The sequence below is a fragment of the Bufo bufo genome, chromosome 5 (genome assembly GCF_905171765.1).
Source record: "Bufo bufo chromosome 5, aBufBuf1.1, whole genome shotgun sequence".
NCBI lineage: Eukaryota > Metazoa > Chordata > Amphibia > Anura > Bufonidae > Bufo > Bufo bufo.
The window spans coordinates 246,299,476-246,323,481 of NC_053393.1; the positions used below are offsets into that span (position 1 = coordinate 246,299,476).

At 46.6% G+C, this 24,006-nt stretch overlaps 1 protein-coding gene across 19 annotated transcripts in view; it reads right to left on the reverse strand.

Annotated features, from left to right (window-relative positions):
• The window catches only part of LRRFIP2 (LRR binding FLII interacting protein 2), a 107,375-nt gene extending 96,117 nt beyond the window's left edge, over positions 1-11,258 (reverse strand). For all 19 annotated transcript variants that reach the window (XM_040434186.1, XM_040434189.1, XM_040434187.1 and 16 more), the window contains exons 1-2: positions 11,129-11,258; positions 2,348-2,491 (exon numbers count right to left, since the gene is read on the reverse strand). In XM_040434186.1, the coding sequence (XP_040290120.1) occupies positions 2,348-2,437 (90 nt within the window). In that variant the 5' untranslated portion in view covers positions 2,438-2,491; positions 11,129-11,258. The remainder of the gene's footprint in view (positions 1-2,347; positions 2,492-11,128) is intronic.
• Positions 11,259-24,006: the final 12,748 nt, after the last annotated feature.

The window sequence follows — 24,006 nt, forward strand, 5'->3', positions numbered from 1 at the left end:
AGAAAATGTCCACAATCACAGAAAGCACCGTAAAAGCTGCTATGAAATGCCTACATTCTTACATGCAAACCATATGTAGTTTTAAACAGCAGCCAAAAAACCCTGTGAATAAGGCCTAGGGCACGAGCATGTTCGGGAAAGGAAACCCCCTCCTTGTGATGGCCATATTTCTCTAAACTCACAGTAACATCAGGAAATACGATGCTGCGAGTCCCTGTACTGTACTCACATAACGCCACCAGTAAACTACTGTAGCTCGCGGTCATAAATCATTATGATATTGTGGGTTCTGTCATGGACATAAAGCCATCACGTGGCGCATGTTTCTTGGATGCCTGTGTAAAAGAAAATAATCCTTCCAGGATATTACACTTTTTTTGCATTAAAAGGGTTATCCCATGATTGATGTAAAAAAAATGAAAATCAGACATCATATAGTACATGACAACCTCTTTGTAACAAAGCTAGAACCAGACCGCTACCTCACATGGGTCGAGAAATCTCCCCATTTACTTCTCCAGCTAGATTTATTTCAGCCTGGCAGCTCAGGGGTGTGTCCTTTCTGCTGCAGCTCTCTCCCTCTAACTGCTACAGCTTCTAGCAGAAGATAAGGCTGGTGGCAGTAGGAGATTTACCTGAGCGCGTGCAACCATCTCAGCGAGGTGGACAAAATAAATAAGGAAAAGAACAAACAGAAGGTGGCGCTATCCAGATAGGTTTTATTCAATAACTTGGTGGCTATACTAAATGTATAATTACATGCAATTACAAAACTATTCAGTTGCTGGTTTTTGAAAAGTAGAATATTATTCATGGCACAGTCCCTTTTAAGGGAATCTTTCAACAAATATGACCATTACAGACCACTCAGATCAGGTTCTCCATTACTTTCCCCAGATTACTACGGTACCTTTCATATTGCAGTCCATCGCCGATTTGCTCCCAAAAACTTTTTTATACCATATGGTAATTAGGTTTTGAAGGTGCCCAGGGGCGGCGTTCATGCAGCCGGTGCCCAGGGCCCTCTGCGCTTTGCTTACCAAACCCCTCCTCTTTCACCCCTCTGGCCCGCCCTTGTTTGATCTGATTACCTCCTCCTCTCCGTCTGAAATCCTGTGCCTCCGCCGGCTGGATTGGGTTACGCAAGCTGGCGCATGCGCATTGAAAGTCCCGGTTCCTCTGCCCAAAATGGGCAATACAGTGCGCACGCGCCAGGAATGTATGGAGCGGCGAGGACGCAGGATTTCAGACGGAGGAGGAGGAGGTAATAGATCCAGAGAAGACACAGTCGGCACTCCGTATGTCAGAGATGCGGTGCGCGCGTCCAGGGTAAATCCTCACGTACTTGCACAAAGAAGACCGGCACTCGCTCAAGTAATAATTAATTATTACTTGAGCGAGTGCCGATCCTCTTTGTGCAAGGAGAGGAGGAGGTAATCAGATTAAACAAGGGCGGGCCAGGGGGGTGAAAGAGGAGGGGTTTGGTAAGCAAAGTGCCGAGGGGCCTGGGCACCGGCCGCATGAACGCCGCCCCTGGGCACCTTCAGAACCTAATTACCATATGGTATAAAAGTGTTTTTTAGAGCAAATCGGCGATGGACTGCAATATGAAAGGTACCATAGTAATCTGGGGAAAGTAATGGAGAACCTGATCTGAGTGGTCTGTAATGGTCATATTTGGTGAAAGACTCCCTTTAAGGGCTGATCATTGGCACAATTCTTCGGGATAAATATTCAAAGGAACACTCATTCCCAATTATTCTACTGTGTGTAAGGCTGCGTTCACATCTGCCTGATCGGGTGCAAATGCTGGGCAAAGAAATGTTGCATGCAACGTTCTTTGTCTGGCAGAAACCTGGCATTTATTCCGGAAAGCGGCTGGACCACCTCCGGACCTCACTGCAGGCTGCTCCCCTAGCGGAGATGTGAACAAGGACTAAACGTACAAATGCTCGTTGGTCGGGTGATCATATCTTCGGACAGCCTTGTGTGTATTGGTGTCATGCAACACCTGTGGTACCCTGTGCCCACAGACCAGAAAAGATTGCAGCTTGTACGATTCATGTATCAGACCAGTGAAGAAGAATCAGCATGCGCTTCATTCTTCCTAGAAGAGCCTTCAGCGGTGGCTAGAACTGCATACACACAATCTCATCCGGCTTTTTTGCCAACGTGAACAAACAGGATGAAGTCTTGCCATTCTGACTGCGGGTAGGAGACGCCAGCACAAGCTGCTCTACATGTGGTCACAGTCTATCTGCAGTAACGTGATTCATCAGGCCAAGTGCCCAAGGCCCCTGTGAAGCACTGGGATCACTCAGATGTGTAATTATACAGTAAAACCCACCTCTCTCGCAATGTGACTCAGGGCTTCATCTTCTGCAGAAAATCTGTCTTTAGTTTGGGTACGTTTCCTTCCAGATCCAGGAGTCCCCATTTTTAATCCAATTCAAATGTTCCAATTCCTTGCGCCAAATTTCCAGCTGCCAGTCTGCAAGAAATCAAACTTACATTAAAGATGGTTAGAGGTATGGCTGCTACTACAGTCAACTACTCTGCTATGCTATACAGGAGGATACCTCCTTCTCCAAGGACATGCACAGTCATTCCCCGTATACCAGAAGCTTAAAGGGGTTCTCTGCTTCTCCTATATTGATGACTGATCCTCACAGGATGCAGTTTGGTAGATGATGCTTATAAAGAGACTGTATATAATAGGGTTGCACCGGGTATCGAACTTTCCATACCCAATCAATACGTTTGTACCCGGATGGATCTGATACCAGGATTTAGTGTTTTCCGATACTAGGCTGCACTACTGCACAGCCGAGGATCTTTTAGAGAACATTGTGTGTGCCACCCTCGGCGTGCACCATGTTCCCATCAGCCGACATAGTGGAGGAGTCCCTCCCTCCTCACTGTGACGTGGCCGCCACTGCCACCAATGAAAGGTATAAAGGGAGGCGCCTGTGAATCTGCCGCTGGCCACCAATGAAAATAATACTGAGGAGGGGGCCATTGGTCACTGCGCCACCAATGAATACTAACCCCTTAATACAAATATACGCGGCGGGTGCCAGCTGTATAACACAGCCGGCATGGTGATCCTGCCACACCTGAGGGGTTAGTTGACGCGGTTTGGCGGGATCACTGTCATTGAGACCAGGTGCCGGCTATGTGATACAGCCACCGCCTACATTTGTTTTTAGGGGTTAATCATATTCATTGGTGGTAGTGGCAGGTTCTGATCGGAGCCCCAGCAGTGAACTTGCTGGGCTAAAGTCTTCCATGGCAACCAGGATGCTACTAAAGTCTTCCATGGCTGCCATGGTAAGCTCCCTGCTGCTGTGTGCTTTGTGGACACCGCAGTGTGAAGTCCTATTCACCCTAATAGAGCTCTGTTAGGGTGAATAGGATTAAAACATCCCAGGTTCTAGCCCCTAAGGGGGCTAATAGTTAAATAAAATGTAAAAAATAAAAAAAGTTAAAAAAACAAACACTAAAATATTAAAAGTTAAAATCACCCCCTTTCCCAATTCTACATATAAAATATATAAACATTAAAAAAAATAAAACCTATTTGGTAATACCACGTCCGAAAAAGTCTGAACTAAAAAAAACTTATAAAATATCTCCTATGGGGTGAATGCAATAACAAAACAAAAAAACAAAAACAAAAAGACGATTCGCAATTTTGTTAGTCACCTTGTCACCCCAGAAATCAGGATAGGACTGTTCTATTATGGGCCGGACGTTTTATAAAATATGGGTTGCACACGGCTTTTTTGGCGTTTTATTTTTCTTCTGCAAAACACTGTTACCGGCCGCGTGCCTTGAGCATTTTGTGCAACGGGACATCCTTCTCCATGATAGAAATGCCTATTCTTGTCCACAAATACGGACAAAAATGGGACATGTTCTATCTTTTTTTTTGCGGGGCCACTGACGAGACATATGGATGCGGACAGCAGATGGTCTGCTGACTGCATCTTTTGCAGCCTCATTGAAATGAATGGGTCCACATCCGTTCCGCACCGATGCATGCAGACAAATACGACAGTGTGAATGGGCCCTAAAGATGTATATAGCAATCCAATGCATTTACACGCTATTTACCTATATGTAATGTGCCACATGACATTCAGAGGCGAACATACATCGTGGCTACAGACAGAGGCTCATAGTGCAACAGTAGCAAAGGAACCGACATGAAGGAAAAATAAAAAATGCAAAGTCGGCAGCCACTACTGACGTCTGGATGTACCCCCAGCCTAGCAGAATACCTCAGACGGCTGGCACTACGAATGACTAGTCATTACCTGCAATAATGCAGTATTAGGCCTCCAGCCTAATGATATGATACCGTCCTCACAGCAAGTCTTTCATTTCAGAGGATGTCATTGTGGCACAGTACCATATTGGGGGTCCTGACAGGTGGGCTTACAAAATCTGAAGGACACCATTAAGGTGGAGCTCTTCCGTATGCGCACAACTGTATTCTCCATCCACATTTGCTGCAGAACAATTCATTTCAATGGGGTTGCAAAAAATGGGGACACCACACTGTGTGCTATCCGCATGCATATGTCTGTTCCACCATACCACAAAAATGATAGAACAAACCCAATTCTGTGCATTTTGCAGACAAGAATAGGCATTTTTAACATAGAGCGGCAGGAGTGGAAAGGGGAAAATGCGGGACACACAGCCAGTATCCGTATTTGAGAATGAGGCCTAAAGAGAACATGTCTGTGAAACACGTGGAACAACTACAGCGTAGTACCGTACCAGTAAAGTGTAGGAGATTACACCAATCTCGTGTACACTGCGGATTCCCAAAGCCTTTTCCAATGAAGGGTGAGATCTGTGGCAAAACCTCATTAAATCTGCACCAAAAACCACTGTTAGAAATTGTGGATTTTGGTACATAAATCTGAATGGAAATGATGTGCGTTCACTTGCAGTCGTGTGCAGGTGGTCCACACTGGTCACAGGTAATGCAGATTACCGACAGACCACCACCATGTCTATTCCTTGCTGCTGTCCTTAGGGTACACCCAAATGAGACCTATACGCTGCGTATATGCCAATGCAGGTTCGTATGCAGCAAATCCATAGTATTTCACGGTAGCAGCAAAGTGCTGATCAACGCACGGAACACAAACCCATTTTGCTGTGTAATGGAATTCTGCCTCATATGGCCGAGCCCTAAGGCGTCTTCTGGAGTTCCGGCACAGAGCAGCCTGCCGGGTCCTCTACTTCACCGCAGGATCCCCATTGACCGCAATGGCGCCCAGCATAAATACTGGGTTTCGCTCAGAAAAAAACATTGCATGCAACGTTTTTCTGTCTGGCCGACAGCAAGCATTTGCACCGGATCTCTGAAATGGAGATGTGAACGCAGCCTAAGGCTACATTTACATGAACGTATTTTGTTTCTGTGTCCGTTCCGTTTTTTTTGTGGATAGGATGCAGAACCATTCATTTCAATGGGTCGGCAGCCGTATGTCCGTTCCAAAGCCTCGCAAAAAATATAGAACATGTCCTATTCTTGTCCATTTCGGGGACAAGTACAGGCATCGTTACAAAGGATCCACCCAAAAAAAAAAAAAAGAAGCAATACAGATGCCAAAAAGACATCATCCGTATTTTTTGTGGATCAGTATTTTGCAGACCGCAAAACACATACGGTCGCGTGAATGTAGCCTAAGACTCATTTTCAACGAGCAATGTTTGATTCCAGATGTGCAATGAGGTTGCACTTACTAACTAACCAGGGACGGTAGAGAACAGCGCTGCTGTGAACAGTAAGTGCTAACTACAGGCATACAGTATATTTACTGCAGCCCCCTCCCCTCTATCTTCCCAGCGAGTTTCTGGTTATAAATCATGATAATGCCGTGCGCTCCTGCAAGTCCTGAGCGGAGGATCACACTCACACACGGAGCGGGATTCCCGCAATGGACTCGCTCGTATGAAACAGCCCTTAGAATGCTGCCAAGTACACTTCAGAGGCAGTTTGCTAATAAAATGATAGTAACATTTATAACATAGGGAAAAATGTATCATTTTATTAACAAACTGCCTCTGAAGTGTACTTGGCAGCATTCTAAGGGCTGTTTCACACGAGCGAGTCCATTGCGGGAATCCCGCTCCGTGTGTGAGTGTGATCCTCCGCTCTGGACTTATCATGATTTATAATGCTATGTGTCTCTGCATGGCCTTTTTTCCACAGAATCATACTGACATAAAGCTGTCAGTATGATTCTGTAGAAATAATGTCAAGCAGAGACACATAGCATTATCAATAAACAGCCCTTAGAATGCTGCCAAGTACACTTCAGAGGCAGTTTGTTAATAAAATGATACAGTTTTCCCTATGTTATAAATGTTACTAAGGCGACTTTCACACTGGCGTTTCTGGGTCCGCTTGAGAGATCCGTTTCAGAGCTCTCACAAGCGGCCCAAAACGGATCAGTTCAGCCCCCATGCATTCTGAAAGGATAAGGATCCGTTCAGAATGCATCAGTTTGGCTGCGTTTGGTCTCCGTTCCGCTCTGGAGGCAGACACAAAAACGCTGCTTGCAGTGTTCTGGTGTCCGCCTGGCGATGCGGAGCCAAACGGATCCGTCCTCACTTACAATGTAAGTCAATGGGGACGGATCCGTTTTCACTGACACAATATGGTGCAATTGAAAACGGATCCGCCTCCCATTGACTTTCAGTGTAAGTCAAAACGGATCCGTTTGCATTATCACGAACAAAAAAAATAATTATAATATTTTTTTTTTTGTTAATGGTAATGCAGACGGATCCGTTCTGAACGGATACAATCGTTTGCATTATAGGTGCAGATCCGTCTGTGCAGATACCGGACGGATCCACACCTAAACGCAGGTGTGAAAGTAGCCTAACATGTCAGTCCCTGGACATCAGTAACTTAGTCTACCACAGCGCTGACGGCAGCACACTTGTCGTGGCCCAGATTTATTATTATAAAAATCTGTCTAAAAAATGTGGTGCAGTTTGACGCATCCAGGGTTTCTACACTTAACTTATGGCTTAAAGTGTAAATGCCGTTTCATTTTTTATTCCCGAATGGTATAGTACACCCTGCTGTATAAGTGCTTTTGTGCTTTAAAATATGATCATTTTCAGTTTTACCTGCTAATAACTCCCACAAATGCATGCTACCTTCCTATTCAGCAGCTCTCATCTCACAGCGTTGCCATGTGCAGTCCGTCTTCTCAGTATTAAAACAAGAGACGGAGGAGCTCAGCCCTGACAGCCTGGAGCTGCGCTGAGGCAGAAAGTGGGGGTGGACGGCTGCATTAGATGGCGATATCTTCTCAATGGTAGCAGCTAGAAATATGCAACTGGTCTTGTTTGAAAGCTGACAGTCCAGACTTTCATACAAGACCAGACAACTCTAGCCCAAGCAACAGAGGAGAAATCACTGTTAGAAATAGAGTCGGGAATAATCGTGGGTAAAATCTGCTTTTACTTTCAGCTTCATTCACAGCATCCCAATTTCTATCAGTGATATCTTCCCCTGTACTGAACAGATTTGTGTCATTCTGGTATTATCTGAAAGCTTGGAATGTCAGCTTTCAGACAATATTTCTAGCTGGTACTAAACCAGAGATATAAGCAGCCCCCCTCCCTGTCAGTCTGGAAGAGAATGATGAACAGCTGGCTATAAGGAGGTTAAAAGAAAAGCTTACTGATTTAATGTAATTGCAGGGCTTGTCTCTGGTTAGCTGTATGTGAGGATACACACTACTCTGTGTACTGTTGGAAGTTATCTGCGTTCTGATTGGTCCTGCTAGTTCATGTGAGGAGAGCAAGGGCTTATGGGCAATGAGGGAAATACAGGATGGCCTCAAGGAAGGGCAAAGATCATCACAGGAAGAGCAGTAGAGGCCATCTTAGGAAGTTGCTGAAATAGAGGCACAGAGAAATATGGTTGCTAAGGGCTTAATACAGACATCAGAAAGGTAAAATTAGCAGGAAAATGCAGCTTCCTGAATATCTTCCCTTCAGCATCAAATATGTTAGGAATTTCATTTTTGGTAGTGAAATGGCAGTTACACTTTAACAGAAAGAGGCCACAATTCTGTCTGCAAGTAAGGCTACTTTCACACTAGCGCCACGGACCTCCGGCAGGCTGTTCTGTCGGGTGAACAGCCTGTCGGATCCGTCCTGCCGCTAGTGAACGTGTGCCCCCGGACTGCTGCTGCGTCCCCATTGACTATAATGGGGGCGGGGTGGAGTTCCGGCAGAGGCACGGTGAGAGGCTGCCAAAATAAAACTACATGTCTGACATTTATTCCGGCAGCCTCTCGCCGTGCCTCGGCCCCGCCCCCATTATAGTCAATGGGGACGGAGCCGCAGTCCGGGGGCACACGTTCACTAGCGGCAGGACGGATCCGACGGGCTGTCTACCCGACAGAACAGCCTGCCGGAGGTCTGTGCCGCTAGTGTGAAAGTAGGCTAAGCCAACCAATAAATGGTATAGAGCCTGAGCCCCTGTGATGAATCTGCTGCAGGTCCAGCCTAGGGTACCATGTCCTTCGGATTATTAAATCTGGCCTGTGTCCCTACATGACAAGCCCCTTTTGATATGACGTTAGCCTGGTCATCACTTGATCACCACGTGTCCGATTTCTGTAAACCTTGGCGGTCAGCTGTAAAAGGTTGTGGCCAAACATTTTAAGGGTAGTTTCAGACGGAGGATTTTGGGTGCAAGTTTCAGGGTGGATTCAATGGCGAAAGCTGAAATAGTCTTCCACTGTTTTCAAAGGGAGACCACGCCACAGTTCATGTGTCTGAGGGTTTTTGCCGCACGGACACCTCGCAAAGCTGAAGTGGGATCCTGCTTGCGGTTTAGCTTCATTTAATGAAGCTAAATCTAGAGCGGGTCTGCACGAAAACCCAAGGCAGAAACTGCAGCACAGCGCAGGGATAAATGGAGGATTGTGTCGTGGGTAGGTTCACGCGACGGACTTTGTCCACAACAAAATACCCAACGTATGCCACTGCGCTGTGCGTTTTCATGCAGACCCGCTCTAGGGTTAGCTCCATTGAATGTTGCAGGCTCCTTCTGCAACTATATGAGGAATCCGCGCAGTAACCACACCAAGACTGGACCTGCGCAGCAAAAACTCTCCGCCGCATGAACTGTGGCCTTCTACTGAAAACAATGGGAGGCAGTTTCGATGCAGACTATTTTTTGGCACCGAATTCACGTTGAAACCCACCACCAAAATCCTCTGTCCGAACATATCCTAAATGTAGCATTGCAGTGGAACAAATGGCTGCCCATGTAATGCTTGGCCGGTTCCAAGACTGGAAGTCGCTATATGCAGAGGGTCACTAAATGAGCCAGTAATACAAAGAACATATGTATATGGATCCGTATTTCCATGGAGAACCATATAACACAACATTCCCCCTGTGGTGGTGCTGAGGGGGGACTGACGACCGGACAGATCACGGGGATCCCGTGTGATCCTATAATTCGTGCAGGAACTGTCCAAAACAGAGAATCCATGCAATGGGAACGTGTTATCTAAACCACATTTTTTATGTAAATGGAAATTTTGGTGAGTTGTATATCTGTTTTTAAAAAAAAAAATTTAAATTCCTCAAATTTTCTTTGCTAGTACTAATAGACCTGTTCCGTTTCATCATCATCATCATCATCACAGGCAGAATGAATGGCGCAGTCCAGCTCTCGGTTTAGACTCAGGCTCCCACTGTGGCTTTCCGAGGTGTCCATGTGGAAACTGTGCCAAAAATGAACAGGTAGGCACAGTCTGAAAAAAATCCTCGGCCTTATGAAATGTGGTGCGGTCTCCCACTGTGAACAGGTTCTGGCACAGTATCTGGGCTGAAAACGTTGCCGAAAAAACGGTGTGTGAACATACACTTACAGTGACAAATAACTCCAATGGGTGATATCACTGCTTATCAGCGCCCTCCTGACCTCAACACAGGTCACACCGCATGAATACAAAACTCTCCCATAGAAGTCAATGGAGTTACCTGTCTATGGCCCACAGGGCTCCTGGCAAAGAACAGGAAGGCTTGACATATTTTGGGCCTAGAGGCCAGTGCAAAACCACCACGACTTTAGCAATTTTACTTAAACATAGATAGAGACCAGGAAAAATTATATAAAAAAATTTAAAAAAACGTGAATACTTGATTTAAACAATAGGTCATTTAATTTAAGTCGTCACCCCTTTGCTTGACGACTAAGTGTATATTCATAAAAAAGAAATTTCAGTCAAATCCTCTGCAAAACCTGAATGTGCCCGGTGGATGTCACACAATGCATTGCAAGGAGTAAATCCGCAGTAAGAACTGACACCGCAGAATTCAAATCCGCGCTGCACATCAATTTTTTCACTAATTTATTTAGCAAAGCTTGGATGAGATTTGTTACAATCCACTTTGCTGTTACTGTAATAAATCCGCAGCAAATCTACCGCATGTGAACAGACCTTTAGGCTGGATTCACACACATCGGCCAAAAAGTCTTGTTCCTGCGCAACCGCGCGGACATTCACAAGCAGGCGTTAGCTGTGATCGGGTTGACATGTCAGGGTGGCTCCAACACATCCCCCTGAGCTCATATGTCAGGGTGGTCCCAGCCGTGAGGAGAGGGGTCATTTCAGAAGGCACCATGTCTGGCCCATGATGTACATACAACACCCTATACAGTGAGGGCTCCCTGATGGTCACACGACGGCTCCGCCATGGCTATACGCCTCAGACCCCCCACATCTATATAAACCGGGGGCTTGCCAAGTAACACCACTGGTGCCCATACTATGCCACCACTAATACCCATAGGAGCAGCCACAGTTTTGCTGGGAGTCTGAAGGGCTGGCACATGCTGCCCCCACAGGTGACTATGGATGATGAGGTGACACTGCTATACCACTGCTGTCCCCATGTGAAGCAGTAACAGTGGAGCTATGTGCTGTCACCCTCTATTGTACTTCCCTGTCTCTCCACAAACTAGCTGCTCACTGTGTATGGGGGCACCATGCTGTACCCGCACCAGACAACGCTAGCCACCACTAACGTGTGAGCGGTAGGTACGAAGGGAACCACCTACCTCTACACACCCGGAGTCACCCCGGTGTCTTCTCTCTCTAGAGGTTTCTCGCTCAACGTCCGGCCGGTGACGAATCCTGCGCATGCGCAACACACCGACCACAGCCTGTCGCGTCGTGACGTCAGAGCCAAAAGGAATGGGGGTGGTGGGGCGGGGAGAGTTGTCAGTGACTGACCAATGGGGATGAAGCGGCGGAACACTTCCGTCATGTCTGCGTTCCACGGCGCCGTCGTATAGCGGGCCCGGGCGGTCAGAGCGAGAGACTGGGGGGCAGCGCATGGCGGTTGCTTTGTGTCATGGGGCTATCTGTGTATATGAGGCTGGCGATCCACTTCTGGGAAATGATGTGCAGTGTGTGGGGACGAACGTGTAGTCTATCAGGTGACTACCTCATCCACCCAGGAGCTCAGTGTAGTGGATGTGAGGTCAGGCACATAGTAATGTATCACCCATCCAGGAGCTCAGTGTAGTGGATGTGTGGTCAGGCACATAGTAATGTATCACCCACCCAGGAGCTCAGTGTAGTGGATGTGTGGTCAGGCACATAGTAATGTATCACCCATCCAGGAGCTCAGTGTAGTGGATGTGTGGTCAGGCACATAGTAATGTATCACCCATCCAGGAGCTCAGTGTAGTGGTTGGGTGGTCAGGCACATAGTAATGTATCACCCATCCAGGAGCTCAGTGTAGTGGATGTGTGGTCAGGCACATAGTAATGTATCACCCATCCAGGAGCTCAGTGTAGTGGTTGGGTGGTCAGGCACATAGTAATGTATCACCCATCCAGGAGCTCAGTGTAGTGGTTGGGTGGTCAGGCACATAGTAATGTATCACCCATCCAGGAGCTCAGTGTAGTGGATGTGTGGTCAGGCACATAGTAATGTATCACCCATCCAGGAGCTCAGTGTAGTGGTTGGGTGGTCAGGCACATAGTAATGTATCACCCATCCAGGAGCTCAGTGTAGTGGTTGGGTGGTCAGGCACATAGTAATGTATCACCCATCCAGGAGCTCAGTGTAGTGGATGTGTGGTCAGGTACATAGTAATGTATCCAGTGTCGGACTGGGGTACCTAGGGCCCACCAGTAAAATTTATTTTGGGGGCCCACCATACGGATACATTCAAATATAATAAATAATCTAACAAGTTTTTTATGTGAACATAGGCTGGTTGAGGTGCTGTACATTGAATATATGTATGTAGTGCAGTAAGTCTACTGTGTTATGTGCCACTTGTGCAGGGGGTGGTAGACTAGGGGTCCACTTTGCTCAGGGGCCCACCGGGGGATTCCCCTGTACCCCTGTGGGCCAGTCCGAGCCTGAATGTATCACCCATCCAGGAGCTCAGTGTAGTGGTTGGGTGGTCAGGCACATAGTAATGTATTATTTACCCAGGAGCTCAGTGTAGTCAGGCACATAGTAATGTATTATCCACCCAGGAGCTCAATGTAGTGGATGTGTGGTCTCACATAATGTATTGTAATATGTCACCCACTGAAGTGTTCACCCGTTGCCAGTGGTGCTTGGCAGCCCAGCCCCGTTCAGTCTTTTTTATATGAGACAAGGGTCCAGTGATTGCAAAGAGAGTTTTGTTGGACATTTTTTAGGTTCTCTGTTTACTGTCAGTGAAAGTTTTCATCCAGTGCCTCCACCCCATTAATAGATTTGGCCAATTTGTGGTCCGTAAAAACGGATACAGTCGTGTGAATGAGCCCTAAGTGACCAAATAACTCAAGTGTGAACTCAGCCTTAGTAACACATCCGGTTAGGACTTGAGCTGAAGAGCCCGCATCCAGTCCCACTGGGCATGTGAGTACAGCGAATTGGTGGCGAGATGTTGGGATGAGTACTGAGCAGTTTATCTCCCCTATACAGGTCAGCAGACAACAACATTTTGAAGAAAGCCCAGAGAACCCCTTTACCGCGAGGTACATGTCAAGGTCGCCCTATTTTGGCTCTTTTATTTGCTTTTGTGATTGAGGTGTTGTCTAGAATAATAGGAATAAGCAATCAAATAAAAGGATTTTGTTTCAAAAGCAATGGGGGTCATTCACCATAACTGTACACTACGTATAAAAGACACCAAAAGTTCTGTTCTGTGACAGAATTTGTAATTTTTTTTGCTTTTTTCCGACACCCTTACCACTTTTCCTAAAAGTGGGTGCGAGAAGGGCGGGTTGCGAGCGGGAGCTACATGGCCCCACTCATTTACCAATATGTGCACAAGAAAACCAAGCTAGGGTCTCTTTCACACTTGCGTTGTCCGGATCCGGCGTGTACTCCATTTGCCAGAATTACACGCCGCATCCGGAAAAACGCAAGTGAACTGAAAGCATTTGAAGACGGATCCGTCTTCAAACTGCGTTCAGTGTTACTATGGCAGCCAGACCGCTATTAAAGTCCTGGCTGCCATAGTAGTAGTGGGGAGCAGTATACTTACCGTCCGTGTGGCTCCCGGGGCGCTCCAGAATGACGTCAGAGCGCCCCATCCATGCGACACGTCATCCATGCACGTGGGGCGCCCTGACGTCACTCTGAAGCGCCCCGGGAGCCGCACGGACGGTAAGTATACTGCTCCCCCGCTCCCCACTACACTTTACCATGGCAAACAGGACTTTAGCGTCCTGGAAGCCAAGGTAACCATTCAGAAAAAGCTAAACGTCGGATCCGGTAATGCGCCTAAACGACGTTTAGCTTAAGGCCAGATCCGGATTAATGCCTTTCAATGGGCATTAATTCCGGATCCGGCCTTGCGGCAAGTGTTCAGGATTTTTGGCCGGAGCAAAAAGCGCAGCATGCTGCGGTATTTTCTCCGGCCAAAAAACGTTCCGTTCCGGAACTGAAGACATCCTGATGCATCCTGAACGGATTTCTCTCCATTCAGAATGCATTAGGATAAAACTGATCAGTTCTTTTCCGGTATAGAGCCCCGACGACGGAACTCTATGCCGGAAGAAAAGAACGCAAGTGTGAAAGAGCCCTAATATTTAAAGGGGTTATCTGAGATGCGCCATGATCCAGTGCGGCTACTGCCAGGATCACATGCTGTACACTGGGCACATGATCCCTGCCAGGGATTAGAACCCGCAGCGCATGCGTGAGTCTTAATCTCTTGCAAGCACTTTGGAGAGAGAATCGGATTCATGTTTGCACTGCAGGTTGTAATCCCAGGCTGGGATCACGTGCCCAATGTACGGAACGTGATCCCGGAAGTGTCAGCCGCACGGGATCACAACGCATATCGGATGATCCCTTTCTACTTTTAGAAGCTGTGACAGGGATCGATCTGCAGCAGAAAGGACACCCCAATAAAGGATGCACGCCCTGAGCTGCCAACTTGAAGTAAATGTAACTGAGTTTACAGCAATGAAGAAGACGACTGGTTCTAACTTTGTTATGAAAAGATTGTCATGTAATACAATCCTCAACATTGGAATTGCAACACCAAGAAGGACAGGCGGTAAGATAATTGAGGAAGTAGCAGGTGTTGCTAATTTTCAAGTCCCTGTGCTCCAATCTGTTGTATTTGGGAGGAGCATAAAAGCGGATTGGAAGCTGTTTTTTAACAATATGAAACCTCAAAAATCATATCAAATCATGTTGGATGATTGTGAGATACCTCCTGTTCAGAAAAGGACAGAATTTTCAAACTGAGAGACCTTGGTTTATGTGTCTGCCAGATTACTACATGCCTAGGCCAAGTCAGCTCTGTACTGTGTTGTGTGTCCCGGTGGTTGGAAGAACAACAATGAACTGGAATGACAGCAAGAGGGGAACCTCTCCACGGATGGATCATCTGATTAGAAGAATGGCACATAGTGATCCATTCTCCACTGCAAGTGAAATTGGACGTCACATCCCAAGCCTAGGGCGGCAAACAGTGTCTACACATACCATCATTAGGTGTTTGCACAACATTGGGGTACAAGCCAGATGTCCAGCTACAGGCGTTCCACTAACCTCACGCCACCACTCTCAAAGGTTATCAGGGTGCATAGCAAGATGGCAATGGAGGTCTATCCTCTTCAGAGATTAGTCCCACTTTTGTCTCAGATGCAATTATAGCCAAAGATTGGTCTGGAGACCAAATCAATGTAACTCTGAGCTGTTAATGAACCTGAAATGAAGACTAGAGAGGGGTCTGGCTACTGTAAATTCCACTCTACACCATAATCCTGAGAGTAGGACCAGTGTGATGTTCCCTTGTGAAGAGGCAGCGTGTTTTTGGCAGATCAAACAAAGCCATCAGGGGTGGCATCAGGTATCACAGGACACTTTCCAAAGTATTTTGAGGTCCATGACTCGATAGGTCACAGCAGCATTGGTGACATGAGGGGTTGTATGGGTTGTTTATACAGTATTACTGAGTATTACTTGTTAGGTGTGTCCCTACACATTATGACGCTTCAGTATTGCATCTACAGTAAATGTTTTCATTCTCTGACAACACTGGGGTCTTGAAAAAGATTAGAAATATTGAAGTACAAAATTATTCAAAAGTTGAATAAATTGAGTAATTAATGTAATAGTGATATTTCTCCTACGCCCATGACAGCACCCTTGAGAGACCGCCCCCATCATCAGGACAGGAAACAAGAACGTACGTGGAGAGCTCATAAGGAGGGGCTCTGCCCCTATAGCCCCAGTTCCTGTTCCCTGTCCTAAGGATAAGACATGCGGTGGAGAGCTTAAAGGATTAGGCTGCAGGAGCCCAGTGTATTATTACCAATGTGGGTTACCTGGTGCGGTGTAAGACTCCACTAGGAGCCGTCTGCCAAGTCTGGGGCAGCGTCCTTCTGGGTCTTGGACTTTGCTTTGTTGAGCTGGCGTTTAGGTGCAGTCCCGGGAGCTACTTTGAGGTAGCCCTGGCACGACGGATCCTCATGGCAGTGTTTAGGAGGTCCGGGGCCTGTACCGTTTCTTCTTCTTGCTTCCGGTAGCCTTACAGAAGCTAGGGGAGGTTCCTTCTTTTCTATGCACGCTCCGTGGGTAAACCGGAAGTTGCGGGTCGCGACTTCCGGTATTTGGAACGCAAGTTGCTTCCAGTTAACCAGCGTTCCGGAAGGGAAGCTGGTATATCCTCCCCATAAAGTCTGCATTTGGTATGCCGGCAGGGACCTGACCTGGGTTGTTTGACCTCCTTCTCAGCGTGCGGTCAGAAGGATCCCAGCCAGCCTGCAAGCATCCCTATGTGCATATGGACGCTCTATCCGGAGACATGGAAGAAGAGAGCGGTCAGCACGCTGATGTACAGGATGGTCATGATGGCAGACCGGTATTCCTGGTGGGGTAAGGGGGTCAATACCCACCTTTTGTATTCCTCCCTGTTGTGCCTAATGGGGTTTTTTCTCAGATTTTGTTTAAGAATACTAAAGAGGCCCTGCTGAAATTAAAGGAACAGAGTGTGCCGTCTGCAAGAAAAAACTTGCCTCTTCCTGTTCTAAAATGTTATGTCAGCATTGTGCTAATAAGGTGGTAGAGGAGGAATCCCCATCATTACTTCAGAGCATCAAAGAGATTGTCAAATCTAAGGTCTGTGATTCTATCAAAATGTTTAAGAAGTGCCTACCTTCCTCAGCCACGGGCAAGCAAGGTCATTTTAATATCATATCTGATAGTGAATCTTCCGGGGAGCAAGGAGAGATCCTAGATACTTCAAGTTCTTCCTTGGATGAAGTTTCCTCGTGTAGACCTTTATTCTCCCCTGAGTATATGGATTCCCTACTCAAAGCTATTAGAACCATGATAAAGGTGGATGAATTGATATAATGTTTGGGTATCTGGGTCACAAAAGATGTAGAGTTTTTCAGTTTATTTGAAAATTTAAAGCATTTAATTCAGAAAGAATGGAAGAAACCGGATAAGAAGTTTTTTATTCCCAGAAATGTAAAGTGAAAATATACTTTTGATGAAGGCGAGTCATCCTGTTGGGACAGGCCTTCAAAACTAGATGCCCCTATTGCGAAAATCTCAAAGAGATCTGCTTTGCCTTTTGAGAAACTTGCCGCTTTAAAAGACCCAATGGATAGACGGGCTGAGCTGTACCTTAAAAAAGTTTGCGAGGCCTCTACTCAGGCCTTTAAGCCTAATATAGCCACTACCACCACTGCCAGGTCATTTAAATTGTGGCTTCAGGATTTAGAATCCCACATCCAGAATAAGACCTCTAGGGACCAGCTCCTAGTTTTTTTCCCCCACTATACTTAAAGTGGTGGACTTTATTTCAGATGCTTGGGCTGATGCATTAAGATTAAATGCCAGATCCGCTGCTCTTTCCAATTCAGCTAGAAGAGCGAATTGGCTGAAAGGATGGTCTTGGGACACAAGTTTGAAAAACAAACTTTGTTCTATCCCATGTCAGGGAGAATTTCTGTTCGGTTCAGTTCTGGATGACCTCTTGGAAAAAGCCTCTGATAATAAGAAGGGTTTTCACGTATCTAATCCCCCTAGGAAGCAGCAGTTTTTTCGAAAAAATAAGAGAAGTTTCGATAAATTAAATAAAAAACAAAACAGGTGGAGAGAAAACAAGGGTAGAAGGGATAGAGGTTTCCTCTTTAATTCCCAGTCCTCTTCAGGCACCAAGTCTAGTCAACAATGATGGTTACTGTCCTGTGGGGGGAAGACTATCTCTTTTTTTCTCGGGCTCGAGGGAAAATTTCTGCAAGCCCCTGGATAAATGGTATCGTGAAAGACGGTTTTCGTCTAGAGTTTATCTCTCCCCCACCGGAAAGGCTAAAAGTTACAAGTTTGACTCAAAATTCAGCAAAAGACCTAGCACTAAAGGAGGAAGGAGGAAGTGTTTTCCCTTTTAAAGAAAAATGTCCTAGTTCCCGTCCCAGACTCAGAAAAAGGAAGAGGATTTTATTCTTCCCTTTTTCTCGTACCCAAGCCAGACGGTTCCTTCAGAATGATCATAAATCTGAAAGACGTAAATCAATACCTCGTCTACAAAACATTCAGAATGGAGTCCCTACAATCGGCAATAAAGCATCTTTTCAAGGACTGTGTAATGGCCACCTTAGACATAAAGGACGCTTACTATCATGTCCCTATTCATGCCAGTTTCAAGAAATACCTCAGAGTAGCTGTGTCTATGGAAGGTCAGGTGCATCTTCTACAGTACAGAGCTCTTCCATTTGGAATTTCCCATGCTCCGAGGCTTTTTACAAAGTTAATGGCAGAGGTCATGGCCCACATAAGGGAAAAATACATTCTCGTTATACCTTACTTAGACAACCTCCTGATAGTAGCAGAATCTGTCTTCTATCCTTTCGTCTGCTGGAAGTGGTAAATATTTTAATAAATCTCGGATGGCAGATAAACTGGGAAAAATCCAACCTAACCCCTTCCCAACAATGTGTCTTTCTAGGTTTTATCCTAGATTCAGTAAATCTATGGCGCATCCTCCCTCAGCACAAAATAGACAGATTAAGAGAAGATGTGCGAGTCTTGATGGCCTCAAAAAATCAAACTATCAGGCAAGGGATGGCAGTTCTTGGCAGAATGACCTCTACAATACCAGCAGTAGGTTGGTCCCTGTTTCGCTCCAGGACGCTTTAGTGGCAGATCCTAAAAGAATAGCAAGGATCATTGTCCCCGCTGGATACTTCTTGTCCTTAAACTGGTGGCTACAGCCTTCAAATCTGTCTCAGGGCTTCCCCTGTATTCTGCAAGAACAAGTAACCATAACCACGGATGCCAGTCCAACCGGATGGGGGCATTTTGTCAGTGGGGGGTGCTGCAGGGAATTTGGAGTCTAACAGAAAGCCAGGATTCCCAAAATGTCAGAGAACTAAGAGCTGTTCTTCTAGCCTTAAGAGCTTTTCTGCCCAGATTAAAGGGAATATGAGTAAAGATATTATCAGACAATGCTACTGTGGTCTCCTACCTAAACAGACAAGGAGGGACAAGGTCAGAGCGTCTTATGTCCTTAACCATAGAAATTTTCTATTTAATCATTCCTTTCATTTCTTTTATCAAAGCAGTACACCTGAAAGCAGGGCCAGTGCAAGGATTTTTGCCACCCTAGGCAAGATAAAAATTGCCGCCCCCCCCCCCCTTATCAGATGATCTGCCCATATCATGACATCACATATGTTCCACCCCTTTCTCAGCTTTTAAATGAAAAGAACTGCTATGTTTCCCTTACGGTTAATCCAGCTTCTTGTAGCTGTCTCTTTTTGCGGAACGGAATTGCGGACCATACATTTCTATGGGGCCGCACGACGTGCGGCCCCGATCCGGAATTGCGGACCCGGATCCGCAATTCCGATCCTGAAAAAAATAGAACATGTCCTATTCTTGTCCACAATAGCGGACAAGAATAGGCATATTCTCTTAGTGCCGGCAATGTGCGGTCCGCAAAATGCGGAACGCACATTGCCGCTGTCCGTGTTTTGTGGATCCGCAAAACACACACGGATGTGTGAATGGACCCTAAATGTGAGGTAAATTAGTTTTCAATGTAGTATTAATAACTAAACAATTACATAATAAACATATTGCATTGTCTACTTACCACCAGGACAATAAGATGATCTGGTCTCTGGCTGCAGTCTGGCTTTTGGTCTGGCTCTGGGGACTCCCTTGTCACTCTCTTCTCCCCCCTCCTCCCTTGTCACTCTCCCCCCCCCCTCCCTTGTCACTCTCTCCTCCCCCTCTCCCTCCCTTGTCACTCTCTTCTCCCCCCCTCCCTCCCTTGTCACTCTCTTCTCCCCCCCTCCCTCCCTTGTCATTCTCTTCTCCCCCTCCCTTGTCACTCTCTTCCCTCCCCTCCCTCCCTTGTCACTCTCATTTCCCCCCTCCCTTGTCACTCTTATTCTACCCCCCCCCCCCTTGTCACTCTCATTCTACCCCCCCCCCCCTTGTCACTCTCATTCTACCCCCCCTTGTCACTCTCATTCTACCCCCCCTCCCTTGTCACTCTCATTCTACCCCCCCTCTCTTGTCACTCTCATTCTACCCCCCCCTTGTCACTCTCATTCTACCCCCCCTTGTCACTCTCATTCAACCCCCCTTGTCACTCTCATTTTACCCCCCCTTGTCACTCTCCTTTTACCCCCCCTTGTCACTCTCCTTTTACCCCCCCTTGTCACTCTCCTTTTACCCCCCCTTGTCACTCTCATTTTACACCCCCCTCCTTTGTCACTCTCATTTTACACCCCCCTCCCTTGTCACTCTCATTTTACCCCCCTTGTCACTCTCATTTTACACCCCCTCCCTTGTCACTCTCATTTTACTTCCCCCTCCTCCCTTGTCACTCTCATTTTACACCCCCCCCCTTCCTCCTCCTCCCTTGTCACCTCTAGTGTAGCGTGGCCGAGCTTTGTTCGGTCCGCGGAATAGGAGCATTTGTTTGCTGTACCCGGCCAGACTGAAAGGAAGTGTACACTAAATGAGCTCTTCCTGTCAGTCCGGCCGGGTACAGGAAACAAAAGCTCCTGTACCGTGGACCGAACAGAGCTCGGCCACGCTACATTAACAACAGCAGTAGCACAGAGCAGACACAGCAGGCGCAGGCATGCTGCGCAGAACTGAGCCGGCGGCCGGAGATTCTTTAGAGCGGCAAGCGCTCAGGAGGCGCAGCATGAGGGGCGCCGCCGGCCGCCCGCCCGCCCGAACTTATATAACCAACTTTTTTCATTTATTTTTTTACACCGCAAAAGGGCGTCCCCTGCTAAATGGCGCCCTAGGCGACTGCCTAAGTCGCCTTACTGGTGGCGCCGGCCCTGCCTGAAAGGAACAGAAAACAAAGTCGCAGATTACCTAAGCAGAAACCATTTGGATCCAGGAGAATGGTGCCTGAATCAGGAGGTCTTCAACCAGATAGTTCACCTTTGGGGTCATCCTCAGATAGACCTTTTGATAACCAAGGAAAAACAGAAAATGCAGTCTCTTCTTTTCTCTGAATCCAAGAGATTCTCCATCAGGGATAGACGACTTCTCCCTTCCTTGGCCGGATCAACTTCTGTATGCCTTTCCTCCTCTGAGACTTCTTCCAAGGGTATTGCAGAAACTGAGGCAGGAAGAGACGAGGCTCATTCTAATTGCACCCTTCTGGCCAAGAAGGACCTGGTTCTCTTGGCCAAGAAACCTATCCCTGACAGATCCTTGGATTCTTCCGGACAGGCAGGATCTGTTATTCCAGGGACCTGTCTATCATCCAGAAGTAAAGAACCTTCACTTGGCAGCTTGGCATTTGAGGGGGAAATATTAGAATGTAGTGGTCTATCCAAAGAGGTAATTTCCACCCTTTTACCCTGTGGTAAGGAGGTAACCGCCACTATTTATCTTAGAGTATGGAAGACTTTCTTAAGGTTTTCGGGGACTCCCGTTGATCCTTTGACTCCTCCCCCTATGCCTAAGGTTCTGGAATTCCTTCACGAAGGCCTCAATAATAACTTAGGCTTAGCACCCTTAAGGTACAGGTCTCTGCTTTGAGTGCCTTTTTTGATTGCCCTATTGCCAATCATCCTTGGATTAGGAGATTTTTTAAGGCAGTTAGTAGGATTAAGCCTGTAATCAGGTCTTCTGTTCACCCGTGGGATCTAAATCTAGTCCTGTTTAGGTTGATAGAGCCTCCTTTTGAACCATTACAGGATTTACCCATTAAAATATTATCTTTTAAAACTGCCTTCTTGGTGGCCATCACCTCAGCTAGAAAGTTGGGGGAGATTTCAGCCTTTTCAGCTTCCCCTCCCTATACTAACATCTTGGAGGATAGGGTGCTTATTATACCAGACCCAGCGTTTCTGCCTAAAGTGGTCTCTCCCTTTCATAGGTCCCAAGATATTGTTCTCCCATCTTTGTATCAATCCCCTAAGAATGAGAAAGAAAAGAAACTGCATTGTCTAGATGTCAAAAGATGCCTGTCACATTATCTGTTACCAGTCAGTGAAGGAAATCCTCTAGACTGTTCAAGACGTACAATTTTGGGGGAAAAATAGTGGTAGTATGGTTACATCTAGGACTCTAGCCAGGTGGATAGTAGGTGCTATCCTTTTGGCCTATTCCTCAGCAGGGCAGGTTTCCCCTTCAGGTTTCGGTGCTCATTCAACCAGATCCGTTTCTGTTTCATGGGCAGAAAGGGCTAATGCATCTTTAGAACAGATCTGTAGGGCTGCCACATGGAAGTCTCCAAGTACCTCTTTCCATCACTACAAGTTAGATTTAGACTCTAATGATTGTCTTTCCTTCAGAAGGAAGGTATTACAAGCGGTAGTCCCCCCTAAGCTAGTTCTATTCTGGTCGTCTCTCAAGGGTGCTGTCATGGGCGTTGGGGAAATTCAGGATTACTTACAGGTAATCGTTTTTCCATGAGCCCTCGACAACACCCGGGATTTATTCCCGCCCTATATTTCTTTGTTTCATAAACTTGAAATACTTATGTAAATATACACACAAAAAAATTCTCGCAGATTAACTGGGGCTATAGGGGCAGAGCCCCTCCTTATGAGCTCTCCACGTACGTTCCTGTTTCCTATCCTGATGATGGAGGCGGTATCTCAAGGGTGCTGTCATTGGCTCATGGAAAAACGATTACCGGTAAGTAATCCTGAATTTAAATTGTTTATATTGTTGTTATCTATACCTTACCCCCATAGTCCACAGCAGTCATGTCATTATGTACAGTATGTGACTACTGTGGTAGTAACTGGTATCACAATCAGGGGTCAAATTCATGGAGCTGGACTGAGTCTACGTCTGTGAAGAGGTAATTTGATGAAAATGTCCTGTCACTAAGGGTACTTTCACACCAGCGTTTTTTTTTTTTTTTCCGGCACTGAGTTCCGTCATAGGGGCTCAATACCGGAAAATAACTGATCAGTTTTATCCCCATGCATCCTGAATGGGAAGAAATCCGTTCAGGATGTCATCAGTTTAGTCACTGAACAGCGTTTTGGACGGAGGAAATACTGCAGCATGCATGAACGGGACAAGGTGAGTAGTTACTGCTTTTTTAATTTTATTAACACTGAAGGGCTCAGATAGGGCATTACTACTGTTAAAGAAGCACAGAGATGGCATTACTACAGTGAAGGGGGAGCAGAGAGGGCATTACTACTTTGAAGGGGCATAACTGTTATGGGTCCACAGAGACAGCATGTCTACTGTGAGGGGGGCACAGTGATGGCATAACTACAATGAAAGAGAAAATGAGAGGGCATTACTACTGTTAGAGGGCACAGTGATAGCATAACTACTCTGAAGGGGGCACAGAGAGGGCATTACTACTCTGAAGGGGGTGCAGTGATGGCATAACTACTGTCAGGGCACAGAGAGGTCATTACTACTGGGAGGTGTGCACAATGATGGTATAACAACTCTGAAGGGGCACAGAGAGGGAATAACTACTGTGAAGGGGGCACAGAGAGGGCATTACTACTGTGAGAGGGGCACAATGATGGCATTACTATTGTGAGGGGAGCACAATAAGGGCATAACTACTGTGAGGGGGGACACAGAGAGGGCATAATTACGGTGCAGGGAGCTCATTGAGGGCATAAATACTGTACAAGGGAGCACAATGAAGGGATAACTACAGTGAGGGGGGGCACAATGTGGGCATAACTAGTGTGAAGGGACGCAATAAGGGCATAACTACTGTGAAGGGGTGCATTGAGGGCATAACTACTGTGAAGGGGCTCAGTGTGGGCATAATTACTGTCAAGGGGCACAATGAGGGTATTGCTACTGTGAGGGAGGCACAATGGGGGCATATGTACGATGAGGGGGCACAATGTTTTAAAGTATGGGGGGGGGGGGTTGCAAGAGAATGGACCCGTCCTGCGTGCTAAACACCTTAGGCACTCCACTGACTACTGCCCTGGAAAACCCATTTAATCTCATATATCCCCTACATAATGTCTTAAAAATTAA